This window comes from Brachypodium distachyon, chromosome 3 (genome assembly GCF_000005505.3).
Source record: "Brachypodium distachyon strain Bd21 chromosome 3, Brachypodium_distachyon_v3.0, whole genome shotgun sequence".
Taxonomy (NCBI): Eukaryota; Viridiplantae; Streptophyta; class Magnoliopsida; order Poales; family Poaceae; genus Brachypodium; species Brachypodium distachyon.
Window position 1 is genome coordinate 17,287,747 of NC_016133.3, and position 13,392 is coordinate 17,301,138.

Here is a 13,392-nt window from a genome sequence, read left to right on the forward strand (position 1 = left end):
TACCCTGTGCCCACTCTCTTAACACCATCAAAAGCCATGGGGCAGGCTAGGGTTCACCTCCTAGCCTCCCTAGTGGCATTCTACCTCATCGTCCTAGCCATCACTCAGGTCACGGCCAACCTTCTTGATGATTTCAACAACTTGTGGGGCAACACCAAGGTTGTCTACGACAGCACCGGCCAACAGACCATCGCGATGACTCTCGACCGCAGTACAACCTCTGGGTTCAGCTCGAAATCAACGTATCTCTTCGGGAGGATTGACATGGACATCAAGCTCGTCCCCGGGAACTCAGCCGGCACAGTGACCACATTTTATGTAAGTAACCAAATTATGGACCGATTTACATTCATGTCACTAGTGAATCCTTCGGACTAACCATCATCTTGCATTGCAACCTGGGAATAGATGGTAACAGAGGGGCCGTGGCAATACCACGATGAGATCGACCTCGAATTTTTGGGGAACAGCAGCGGCAATCCCTACACCCTACACACCAACATGTTTGCCAGAGGGAAAGGCGCCAGAGAGAAGCGGTACAATCTTTGGTTTGATCCCACCCAGGACTTCCACACCTACACTATCATTTGGAACCAACAATTCATCCGGTAAGTTCCCCCCATCCTCTCTTCACAAGATTTGTACTCCCTTACAGTTTAGAAAAGTTACCATATCAGGGAATTCATCTTGTTCACCTATCTATTTGGATAAGATACCTCTCCTATCTAGAAATGTTATATTCCATATGAAGTGCTAAGGCTTAGTTTGGTCACATGTCGAATCAGTTTATACAAAAGGAAAAGGTTCAGAATATCATGGAAAGCATCCTGCTCAACCTACTATTTCCAAGCACTCATATGGATGTTACTGGGTTGCAGAATCCTTATCGATGACAAGCTGATCCGGCAGATCAAGAACCAGTTGGTGTATGGTGTGCCCTACCCAAGCTATCAACCAATGAGGGTGTTCAGCAGCATCTGGAATGCTGATGACTGGGCGACACAGGGTGGGCGGGTCAAGACCGATTGGTCACAAGCGCCATTCACAGCATACTTCCGGAACTTCAAGGCCACCAGCTGCTCGCCAAGCCAGAGCAAGATCTGTGGCCAGAGCTCACTTACTGGCGGTGGTTTGTTCAACCAGGATCTGGACGAGACACGCAAACAGCAACTGAAGGACGTGGATGCCAACTACAAGGTCTATGATTACTGCACTGACTCAACAAGGTTCCAAAATGGGGCCCCCAAGGAGTGTGGGTTACAGTAACTAGCCGATACAAAGGGTAGGAGTGTATTGGATAATTTTTGGTCCATTCTTTTGGAATAGTGCAATAGTGTATCATTAGAAAATAAAATCTTTTTTTTCCTACAAGAAGCAGCAGGAGAGCCTTATTGGATAACTTTTTGTCCATTCTTTTGGAACAGTGCAGTAGTGTATCATTATAAAACAAAATGTTTTTTTTCTACAAGAAGCAGCAGGAGAGGCCCCGAAGGCTCTCCTATAAAAAGAACACAAAATCTCATGCATCCATATGTTGGGGCAACACATATCAGTGTGATATACTCAATTACATTTCTCTCAATGCAGAGAATAAGTAAAGCTGAACAAGTTCCAAGTTTAGAGAGCATATATTCATCGCTAATAACCCCAGAAGATTCCTAGCATTTTTGCAGTTTATCATGCTTGTTTTGTTTGCCGAGTTCTAGAGCTCCAGCTCTAGATCTAGAAATTAAGTTGGGAGTTACAAGGTCAGATGATAACAGTACAATTATAGCTACTTCAGGTCAACTCTTGTTTGGTGCTGTAATCTTATAAGTACTCCCAAAAAAACAGCGTCTTCTAGGATGCTACCTATCCTTTATATCTAAATAGCCATGCTAAAAAAATGTTGCGTTATGCAACTCAATAAAAGGTAAATGTCGTTCCATAAACTGTATATATTGGACAGCTTTTACATCCAAACAATGTTAATACTTTTTTTATGCCTTCCTAACCAGCTGCTGGATCCACAACCTGTCCTTTCCTTTGTGTACCTAACATCGCCAGTAATCCTATGTGATTAGACCCTGCTAAGATACCCTCAAAGTGGAAAAAAAACGTATGGACTTTTCCGGTCTTCTAAGCTTGCACAGTTCTACATTCACACGAAGTTCACCATTCCATACCCTTGGACGGCTTACCTCTAGTTAGCTGAACTGAATATGCATACCTCGTGTCTTACCTGAAGCACGGTATCGCTGGACTCACTAGGTACCCCATCCATGACAACAGAGGTGGTGGTATTTGCTCCCACCAGATCATTTTCTTTGGAGTTCATTGCGCAATAATCATTTATTGTACAGTTGTACTCCACAGTGAGCATGCTACCTCCATCACTTTGCCCATTGTAGTTAGCAAACCAGTAGGTAACGATGTAACAGCCATTAAAATGGTTACTGAAGTACAACCCATCCTGAACCGTTACTACTTACCACCGATTAGTTCTTTACTTCTTTAGCATCATTTAGTCAATCACCCATGTACTACTTGTGTGTTCTTTCCCTGTTATGTTGACATATGACCCAGTGTTTACTGCTCAGTAAACTTGAATGTTACTTACTGACATTCTGAAAGTACTTTTCCATTGCATGCTTGCCAGGAATATAAGGTTACTGCATTCCCTACCGGCTTACTATACAAATACAAGACATATCAAGTGCATAGACATTCAAGAAACTGCACACAGAGTCCAAACAGCGTTAATCCAAATCATGGAAGTATTAAAATCAATGGGATCTCCATGCCTGTCCAGACACATAAATCATAAAAGCACAGGAATCATTATCTAGGGCATGAATTAGTAATCTGTTGTTCCGTACATCAAAAAATTACAGCCCATGATACCTACAGATGCGTGCCGATTTTATGGTTTACATACATCGAGAAATTACAGCTCATGATACTGACAGAAGTTTACATGCACATGACAGAAGTTCCCATGCACATTAAACAAATACGAATATAAATATTCAGACAAGTCAACCAAAGCATGTGCATCGCATATCAAGTTTTAAAAAGTGGCGTTCAAGTTATCAATGCAGCATTGGGCAAATACTTGATGCATGAATACATTACAAATTTGCATTTCATTTAGAGATAGCAAGATGTCTAAAATGTGGATGAAAAAAATAGGTACTGGAACATAGGAATATGCAAAGAAAAAAATGGTGTTATAATATGTAAAGTGGTAAAGGAGTAACATGTTGCTGTAAGAACTGGTGCAGACACAAACACAACAGATCTAATTCAGCAGTAATATAGTCAAAAACTGACACATTTGTCACAAGAACTAAAAGAAAACAGTGTGGCATTTTTATTTCCATAGGACCACAGCAAAATTGTGTTTTAACAATGATATTGAATTGGACGACATCACCTACCCATAACTCAATGCTATTTAAGGGAACTTCCACGCTATTTCGCTGATCTAACTGGTCAAGCCCAGTGAAGTGACAAATGGCGGAGAGTACAGTCGTAGAGATAGCAACCACAGTGCAAATAAGAAGAGGGGTGTGCATTCAAACAGCAAGAAAAACAAGCAGATGTCCGAAACATGTAGATCCCATGTTCTGAATTCTGGAGTTTCACATGAAACAGTAAAACTCCTACAGGAGTCGGAGGAATGTAAACTCAGATGTTATGCATCCATGCACCGACAGTTTGTGCTTGACTATTACTTACCTCAGTGGTAAGGTTGCACACACAAGAAAAAATAATTCAGCGTCCCTTCTTCACTGCTAAGATGTACCCCATCCCATCCTTTTAAAGTAGCTAGCTAAACGCACATGCGTTGCTACGAAATTATTATTTTTACTATTTTGCATAAATTGCTTAAATACACTTTTGTCCTTATGTTCTCAAATTTTGTGCCGAATAAGAACTATCTCAAAATATACAACAATCCAGTCAAAAGATCCTGATACACGTATATTTACCGTATCAAATGGGTGCAATTATATTCATTTCCTAGCAATATAGGGTAGTCTAGGGGTTCTCAATGGAGTGAACAACGGGACAACCACCAACTCAGATCTTTGTAAGCATAAAGATATTGGTAAAACCTTGTGATTGACAACGATCATAGAGGTGAACAACAGGTTGGTGAGGCCGTAGGTGTTCTGGTGGAAACCTGATTGATCATGTTCTGGACGATAGGAGAGGAAGTGGAGGGTAAGAAGCTTCCGTATTATTTGTCGATAAAAGATGATAAATAATGTGCTTATATAACAGGCTGCTACCAAAGTAACAAACTAACAAATAAGATTATGATATAATCTGATCAGATGAAATAGATAGAGTTAAACTAAACCGAGTTGAAGCATCTGTACTTATCTGTCAAGCTGTTGGTCCTTCTGTCGCAGCTCCCTCTCACGCTGCCTTGCTCCTATGCTGGATGTATAACAAACATTCTGGCATTGAACAATGAACAAAAGCAATAAAGCGCAAGATAAATTTATATTTGTAATGTCATAAAAAAAATCAACAGTCAGAAGAGGAAATTTTACAAAGAGTCATATCATATTGCCCAATGCAATGGTAGACCATAACTGAAGTTGCAGGTCCACAGCAGTTATTCATGAGAAAGACACAATATTGTTTCTGAAAATAAAGCTTGTACCGCATTATCAAGATCCTGCTGGCCGCTGGGAAGCCTTAAAACTCTCCAGCACCATCTCCCAAAAACAAATTGCAGATAGAAGACCGCTTAATAACAATTCTAGCTTCCTTATGTCGGTTCCTACCTGAATGTTCTAGCTTGATTCGGGTCAAAAAAATGTTCTAGCTTGATTCTGTAAGAGATGTCTTCCTCACATTTTCGGGGTACCACCTCTGCAAAAAAATCAAGATACAAACATTGGAAATGCTAAAAATGGATAATATGGATATTGTTGAAACAAAAAGGTGTTCGTTATGCGAAGCAGTAGAATTGAAAAGGTTTAATTGTTGCAAGGGAATATATATTATATATATCGATCTGCTAAAAACAGACTTAACCGTGATCATATCAAATGCATTATGGTCGTGCAGCGACTAGCTCATATTGCTCTCAGCCTGGTGCATAGGAAGCAGAAGAACGATTGTGTTCCGAGGAGACACGCCATTAGTGGCTGGCCTTCTGTGTGAGATCAAGAGAGACCAAGGACTAGATTAGATCGGGGGCCAAGAAAATTCAGAGGCTCCACCCCCTCTCAGCTAACTTTTTGTTCCCTTTTTGTAGCTGTGCATGCTCGCAGTCTTGTAAATAAAAATTTCATTCGATCAATACAGTGAGGCACGATACTTATGTGTTTCCTCGGGAAAAGAAGTAAGAACGCCTAAAAGAAGAGCAATGGAGCAGATCATGGATTCAAGCAAGCCTAGAACTGCATCAATAGAGATGAAGTGCTCATATATTTGAAAAGAATGGTAGGCCCGAAGTCAACACATAGAAAACAGTAAAGAATGTGCGTGAAAATATGCATTTTTTTTTAATTTGCCAGCATGATAGTTCAATGAGGAGAGCATAGACAGATCAATTGCACATTTCGCTCCATGGATATTAAGAAAAAAATTGCTATTTACCTTGAATGATATGGTTTTTTCAACAAAGAAGTTAGGTCAGCCAGCAAAAGAATCGCGAGTTGTACTACTCTTTTTCTGCAGTGCTCACTGCTCAAAGCCTCAGATTTAGCAACTGAAAACACCCTACACCTGATTAGAACAAACTAACAATTTAGACTTTAGAGTTATCAACATAATTAGACAGCATGATTTAATAATAAGTAATTATGCATTTCTTCATGTAATGCATATTCCCAATGATGACCCCAACAGTAAAAAGGTCGTACTAATAAGAGATTGATGTATGCACATGCAGCACTAAAGAATATAAATCATTTCAACAACTTGTTGAAAATTAGAACGATAAAAGAAAATGAATAAACATTTCTTGTAGTACTAAGAAGAATTATCCATATTAGAAGAGGATGTCACCTGTCTCCAACAGTTAGAAGGTCATGCTAATAAGAGATTGTGGCATAATCAGACAACACTAAAAAGAATATAAACCCATCACTAACAATTTCTTTTTGAAAAGACAAAATGAACAAGGTAAACAGAAAAAAAAATATACTAAAGAAAAATTATCCATATAAGAAGAGAAGTCACCCGCCTATCTTCATTCGAGCTAGTGAACCACCAATCGGAAGCTCTACAAATTTTTCCCAGGCATATAATCTGCCCTTCCTCAGTTTCCTTGTAGATGACGATTAGAACCAACCTGCCTAACCAGCTCGGTCTACCAGCTCGGTCCACAGTAAGTAAAACTGTGACTAGATGATGGAAAATGGGAGCAAAGTATCTTAAGTCACCTGAAAGAAATATTCTTGGAATTCTAGCAGCACATTTTTTGTTCCAGTATTCAGATAAATAAATGTTTTCCTTCTAACAGGAACAAAAGTATGCCAAGAGTGAATATGAGTATTTGAGTTTTATTTTATATTACAGACAACTTTGGTTGACTGTTTGATTGCAAATGCAAGAAAACATGAAAGGCCATGCATACCATGTCATAAAGATACAGGTGTATCCATCAGACTACCACATTTCAGCTAATCCATGATCATATATCATCTAGTTCCATTGATCATCATGTCCATCCAAATTCATGTGTTTATACAAACAAGAAGGCAACATGGTAAGCTGTCCTGAGAAAGCATCTTAGTTGTCTTGCTGCGACGTAAACATTTCTATGGCAAAATTTGCCATAGTTAGGAAAACAGTAGCAAGCGGATTTTACCAAAATACAGAACCAATTCACAACTTAGAAGGACATGACACCCGAACGATCAGACACACCAAATAGAACTATGCATGTAATTAAGCGCATCATAGACCAGGCGTCGTTAAAGCAGATTGCAACACGTCTTCAAGGTACTTCTCTGCAGCTGCGTACTGCCTCTTTTTGTCCTCTATAGCTAGCGCAGCTAAAGCTTTATCCTACAATTGCCAGAGATGACCAAGAATAAGCAAAGATTTGCAACCGCAGGAAAAGGAAAACACAGAAGGCAAAAGACATCATACTGGAGGCAAATCCTGGTAGCTTCGTAATGTATCTGCAATGGGTTTAGTCTTCCTCTCGAGATCCTTCTTATGTTCAGCCATTTCCATTAGCACACCATGATTAATCTCTGGTGTATATCCCACTCGGTTAAGCATTGCCTGATATGCAAAAGAGGACAATGATCTAAAGATATGAAGTATAATTTGTAATCAGCCAACAGTGTGTTACCAAGTAATGTTGCAAAGTTAGCCCTAAAAGGTGCACGAATAGCTTAGATAGCTAAGCCTAAAAATAGCATCAACACATCAACTAGAAACATCAGACCTCGATATTAGACTTTTCTAATCCAAGTCAATGTTCTAATCTGGCTTTGCATTTCAGTAAGTGTTGAAGTTGAGTGAAAGTGATATTGATGGAAATGATTTTGAAGTTGTGCATTTAATTTTATAATCATATATTACTCCCTGCCTAAGTCACTAATACATGTTGATAGCTCACTAGATATTTCTAGGTTCCAAGAGTTGACAGTTTCTTAGCAATGCAAATTCCCAAACACAAGTTTGTTTAGGAGTAGTGGGCCACATATAGCAGGCCAATATCAAGAACTAAATACATACCCAGATTACACAACTTGCCACAAATGCTAGTTACCTTGTAATTTGAGACTTGGAGGATATATTGGCGTTCCTTCGAGTCCATCATAACCAGCTTTGTCTGCCAGTCCGTCATTTGCTCCACTTGTTGCTTCTCAACATCATTTTTAAATTTTTCCAGCATTCTGTAAACACATTAGTGTTTATTACCATTTTTTTCAGAAGAACTAGGCGTTGATGATTAGTAAGTACTCCTTGGTAACTAAGAACTGAACAACTATCAACTCACTTCTTGAGCTCAGTAAGCTTGGTGATGGCCTTTCTCGTGTAATCAAGAAGTGCCTTTGACTCTTTATAAACTCTGTCCCTCTTCTCCTCTACCTCAGCTCTCCTCAGCCACAAATCAGCACTGGCCACCACAAAACTGCAAAGCCACCATTTCAAAACTAATGCAAATTGAAGCACTGAGAAAATCACCTGCATACACCCTACAACGCCAAAACAATATTATTATTATTCATTAGGATTGTCAAAAAAAGACTCGGACCTGGCTCGAGTCAGGTATGGTTCAAGCTCAGCTTGATCTTAAAGATGAGGTCAAGCCTGCACCAGACCTCAATCCTTTGAACAAGATGAGATCAAAAGCTCGTGCTCACATAGACCCTAGATTGATTTATGTCCCGTCGTTCAAGGTCCACGCTCTTCTTTTTTTCCAAAACACTATCCCAACTGCCGCGTACCCTCACCTAAAGCACTCATGCCCCCGACTCCATATCATCAGTCTATATGTGCGTGAGAGCATCTCTGCTGCTCCCAGGTCCACTCCGTGGAGTACATTCTTCTTTCAAACAGATTAATGCCTTCGGATTCTTCTCCTTTTTGTTCCAAGTTGTCGCTGTGCTACTGTGCTTTAATCTCTTTTTGCAGTTTTGCTCTAGTCTCCATGTTCATTAGTTGCCCTTGGAATCATAAGATTGATACTGTGTCTTGTCTCATCATTATGCAAATTGCTCTGACTGACTGGACATCAATGAGATTCCTCATTATGATGTACTTCGGCACCAATTTTTATATTTTTCAGATTTCAATTTTTGTTGTTGCCAAGATTTGCTGAGGAGGTATCAATCTCAAGCTCCATTTTAAGGTCAAACATCAATCAGAGCTCACTAGGGCTTGGCCCAAGGCTTGTCTTGAGCTCAAACCAAGCCTGACCGAATTTGGTCCAGGCACCAAGATCAGCTCGTGACAGCCCTACCATTCAGCAACTTCCTCACATTTGATTATAAAGTTACAGAATTTTCATGCAATGAACGGTTCGGAACTATGGATCAATAGCCAGCAACGTAAATCTAACAGGGCGCTTCCGGGCATCTTTCTAATTGGCTAAAACACAGATTAGTACCCAAGACACCCTGCTCACCGAAATGGCACATTCATCAGCATCAATCCAAATTTCGAGGTTAAAGCCAGAACCCATGAAGGATTCCTCCCATCAGAGACCTGGATCTCTCGTTCATTACGTCGACACAAAAAAAAACGAAACTCAGAACCCTAGCCCCCAAGTTACCTGCTCATCTCGGTGTCGCGGATGGCAAGGAGGTTCGCGACAGCGGCGACGGCGCGCGCGGCCGAGGCAGCAGGCGAAGGGAGCGCGTCCCGCGCAAGGCCGGCCCGCTCCAGCGCCTCGCGCAGGCGGGCCGCCTCAGCGCGGTACTCCGCAGCCTGCGCGCGCAACCCCGAGGCCGCGATTCCGGCGGCGCGGGACCGCGCCTGCGACGCCGCCGCGAGCGCGCGGAGGTAGGACACCCCGCGCGGCGTGGGGTCGGGCCCCAGAGACAGCTCCGAGGCCGCCGCACTACCGCCGCCGCCGCGCCCTCCCACTCCGCCGCCCTCCGTTGCCAGAGAGGCAAGCCACGCGTTGACCTCGGCGACGGATGCGGGCGCAGACGCCGGGGCGGCGGTGTCGAGGTGCTCCGCGGCGTGATCCATGGCTTTGGCTGGTAGGGGGGTGGTGGGTGGCCGGCGAGAAGCCGAGAAGGAGAGGCCTGTGTGTTTGAATGTTTCTGAAAATAAATGGCGTCTTGCGTGAAAGGCCCGTTATGCTTGAATTTGCTTTCAATTGTTTTTATTTGATTTTATATGATCCGAACAACTGAAATAGTCCGTGCTGACTCATATAGCTAGCCTAGGTCACCAAAAGGAGGCATCTCGTGTATTTTCCAAAAGATCATAAGCTAATCCCATGTTACTCCGTTCCATTCATATCAATTGTCAAAATATTACATGTATCTAGACGATTTTTAGGCATATATACATTCATATATTTGGACAAATTTGAGACAATTAATATGGATTGGAGGGAGTTCATGTTACCACGGTAAATTAAAAAATCTTATTATGATTATCTTTTGAATCTCAATGCCGCCAACCAAATATATCACTCTTGCTATTATGCTACGGTTCTCCATTATCTACTTAAGATCTCATTTTCCCCGCTTACATCCCAATGCACAATGTCGTTATAAAATGTAGGCAAGAATTGGCTTGTCAATTGTTTTACCAAAGATGTTTCAACTCTCAATTTGTTTATTATCAGGCAATAATTTGCTAGAGATGGAGTGGTTCACACTGGCAATCAAATTTTTGACCACAAACTTAACAAAAGCCAAAACACTTGGTTGCCAATTTTTTAAATGTCTAGCTCGGACACCTACCATATGGACGTCAGGGAAAATTTCATGTTTTTACTTTATGTGTTTGAATACATTTTCAGGGGTAAATGGGACAAGCTCTGAGAATTGGCCCTCGAGAGATATTGGTGTCAACTCTGAATGCCAGACACCTTGAAATTTCCTAGCGATTCATCCAATTTCCATAAAGTTCTTATGCATTGAAATAACATTGAAACATGGCATTTCAATACCGTGTGCATTTCTTGCAACTATTCATAGGCTAGTTGTAAAAAAAATAACTAAAAAATGGAAAATAACATTGAAATAATAGATACACGGTGTATGAGCAGCTCAAAACTTAATACATACTCGTGTTCAAATATGTAGGATGATAAAAGAATGACTTTTGAAGTTTAATTCTCCACATATACATTATTCACTAGGATGATAAACTCAAGCCAAAGTATTCATACCATCTAGCCAAAGATTAAAAAGCATCAAATACCTAGCTAATTTCTAGCTACTTCTAATCATGATGCGAATGTAACATTAAAATCTTAGCGCATAAATACATTACACATGACACACTAGACTAGATGTCATGTACGTGAGAATTGAGTGTAAAACAAAACCTCATTAGAGATTGCATAACTTTTGAAGTAACAAGGATCATAGAAATTAGATGGAGAGAAAGACTCAACCCAGAGTGGTTGATTGCCCTTTATGCAAATGGAAAAGAAAAGGCAACGCCACTCGATCCTCTTCAACCATCATGAATGTCTTTCTCGCGGAAGGAGTGTGTTTTATAGGGTTAAAGCAAAGCACAACTATTTTGTTTCTTTAATTTCCTTTCTTTTTATGCAAACATTGTAGGGCCTTCCTATGTCATTTCAGTATAGAAAAAATATCTGGGCAAAGCAATAGTCCATCCGTTTTAGAATATCCGTACATTTGGTTTTGTCCTAAGTCAAAGGTTGTAAACTTTGCCTAAGTTTGTAGGAAAAAACACAATAATATACAACACCAAGCTAGTACCGTTACGACTATTCTCAAATATATTTTCATATTAAGTTTGTTTGGTGTTAAATATATTGATATTCTTTTCTACAGACTCAATTAAAGTTGAGAAAGTTTGACTTAGAACAAATATACAGATACTTAAAAACAAAAAGAGCTTCGCACAGTTGCTTCGGGGTAAGTAATGGAACGAGTAGGCTCCAAGTATGAAGCAATCGAACCATTGTGTAAGAACTATGGGCCTGTATGGTTGGAGTTCTGACCAAAATACCTGACAAAAACAGATGCCTGGTCACGCAGGTAGTGAGGGTGAGCTCATGCCACCAATTTTGGTGGCTTGACTCAGACAGCAGCTGCCTGACCGAATGCCAAACAAACACTCGCATGCACATGTCCGGATGCCCCTCGGGTCAAGTTAGCACGCACCAAGTGAAAGGGCATTTCTCTCCTAAGTGGTTTTGGTGGTAATGACAACATGTTGTGTATCTAATCGTGTGTCAAGTATTTCAGATTTCATAAAGAAATTGGCACAAGATGTTATTGTGGACCCTCAAGATGATATGAAGCGTAGTGGTGTTAGCGGCTTTTTCGGTTTGATTTGAGTCGTAGGACATCCGTACTATTAAGAGGGATCCACAAGGGAAGGTAATGAGTGAATCAATTTCACGTACACAACTACACAATTTGCACCCACTAAAAAGCCTACCCCAAAAAGTGAGAGAGAAGAACTAAATTTCAGCAAAGTTATGTTCTGCCTGCAGTCCAGGTGGCGGAAGTTCCGGCCGGAACTTCCGCCCCAACCTCCGATCGCTCTCTGTTAGGATTGGCAGAATATGCGGAACTTCCGGTAATATGCGGAACTTCCGGTCTATTACCGGAAGTTCCGGCCTATCTCTGCGCAGTGCATAATGGCTCGATTTTTGGAACCCCATATTTATACCCCTTCGTCCCCAACGAGTTGGCTGACCGTTTCCATAGCCAAGAACAGCCTCTCTCACCTCAAGAACACAAAAAGCTCAAATCTCCAAGATCTCCCTCCCTAGCCACTCCCAACTCTTGATTCTTTGAGGATTGGAGAAGAAGATCTTGCTCTAGGGTTTCACCAAGTTAAAAAGTTGATTCCCCTTGTTTTCTTTGTGGATTTCGTTTCTCTTGGGTTGTTGGGAATCCTAAACGGAAGCGGTCACCTCAAGCTCTCCCTTGGTGTGTGAGGAGCTTGAGGCTTGGATTGTGAGCCTCCTATTGAATTGTGGAGTTTGCCCCGGTCAAGTTTGTAAGGGTTCGGCGTTCGCCCTCAAGGAAGCCATTAGTGGAACTCACCTCACTTTTGTGATGTTGTGAGAGCTCTCCCACCTTTGTGGTGTGGTGAGTTGGAGAATAGAGTGAGCCTTCGTGACGTCTCTACCTTTGTAGTAGAGCACTCCTCCAAACAAAGACGTACACCGATCCTAATAGGTGGAACTCCGGTGAAATCTTCATCTCCACGTGTGGTATAATTTCCCCTTTACATTCTTGTTATATGTATTGTTGCTTTGGCTATTGCATTTCATTCTAAGGTTGCATTCACTTTAAAGAATTTAGATAACCCTAGGATTAAGTGTTTGTTTCATTCAAGAATTGAAAAAAAAAAGATAAAATTTGTTAGTCGCTTATTCACCCCCCTCTAGTCGATCATACCGATCTTTCACCAAGAGACAATCCAAGCAAGCCGTAAATAAATCAAAGAGACAAGAGGTGGTGCTCAAAACGGATGACCATAATTAAAATTACTGTATACACAAAGTTCTATTTTCAAGAGAAAATTGTTCTTTTCTCCCAGTATGATCATCAAATGTTAAGTTAGGGTCCAAAGGGAAAGAAGAAATAGGGGCTGCCAGCCTTGAAGCCAAATCCCTATGTTCCCCGATGTTCTATGGTCCCCTTGGTCCTGCTGATACACAAACAGAGATCATTGGGCAAATGATCACGTTGGGGCTTTACCTGATTTCCCATGAAACATAGCTTTGGTGCAAATTAATGGACTTATGAG

General features: G+C 41.1%; 2 protein-coding genes across 2 annotated transcripts; one reads left to right on the forward strand and one right to left on the reverse strand.

Annotated features, from left to right (window-relative positions):
• Window positions 1–2: 2 nt before the first annotated feature.
• LOC100821832 (xyloglucan endotransglucosylase/hydrolase protein 24) lies at window positions 3–1,468 on the forward strand. Its single transcript, XM_003573540.4, has 3 exons — window positions 3–318; window positions 409–608; window positions 879–1,468. Exons 1-3 carry the CDS (start codon window positions 37–39, stop codon window positions 1,264–1,266), a joined length of 870 nt encoding a protein of 289 aa, XP_003573588.1. The 5' UTR covers window positions 3–36; the 3' UTR covers window positions 1,267–1,468.
• A 5,093-nt stretch (window positions 1,469–6,561) lies between these two features.
• On the reverse strand, window positions 6,562–9,750 carry LOC100822348 (AUGMIN subunit 1). The gene is made up of 5 exons (XM_003573541.4): window positions 9,242–9,750; window positions 7,964–8,098; window positions 7,733–7,859; window positions 7,102–7,239; window positions 6,562–7,017 (listed from the first exon to the last, which is right to left on the reverse strand). Exons 1-5 carry the CDS (start codon window positions 9,661–9,663, stop codon window positions 6,907–6,909), a joined length of 933 nt encoding a protein of 310 aa, XP_003573589.1. The 5' UTR covers window positions 9,664–9,750; the 3' UTR covers window positions 6,562–6,906.
• Window positions 9,751–13,392: the final 3,642 nt, after the last annotated feature.

Bases quoted from the DNA above. Each gene is read 5' to 3' on its own strand.
- LOC100821832 (XM_003573540.4), top strand. From the start codon at position 37: ATGGGGCAGGCTAGGGTTCACCTCCTAGCCTCCCTAGTGGCATTCTAC. The intron at 319-408 runs GTAAGTAACCAA...ACCTGGGAATAG, and splicing joins GCACAGTGACCACATTTTAT to ATGGTAACAGAGGGGCCGTG. The intron at 609-878 runs GTAAGTTCCCCC...ACTGGGTTGCAG, and splicing joins TGGAACCAACAATTCATCCG to AATCCTTATCGATGACAAGC.
- LOC100822348 (XM_003573541.4), bottom strand. From the start codon at position 9,663: ATGGATCACGCCGCGGAGCACCTCGACACCGCCGCCCCGGCGTCTGCG. The intron at 8,099-9,241 runs GTAACTTGGGGG...GTGGCTTTGCAG, and splicing joins CGCGACACCGAGATGAGCAG to TTTTGTGGTGGCCAGTGCTG. The intron at 7,018-7,101 runs GTATGATGTCTT...TGGCAATTGTAG, and splicing joins GCTACCAGGATTTGCCTCCA to GATAAAGCTTTAGCTGCGCT.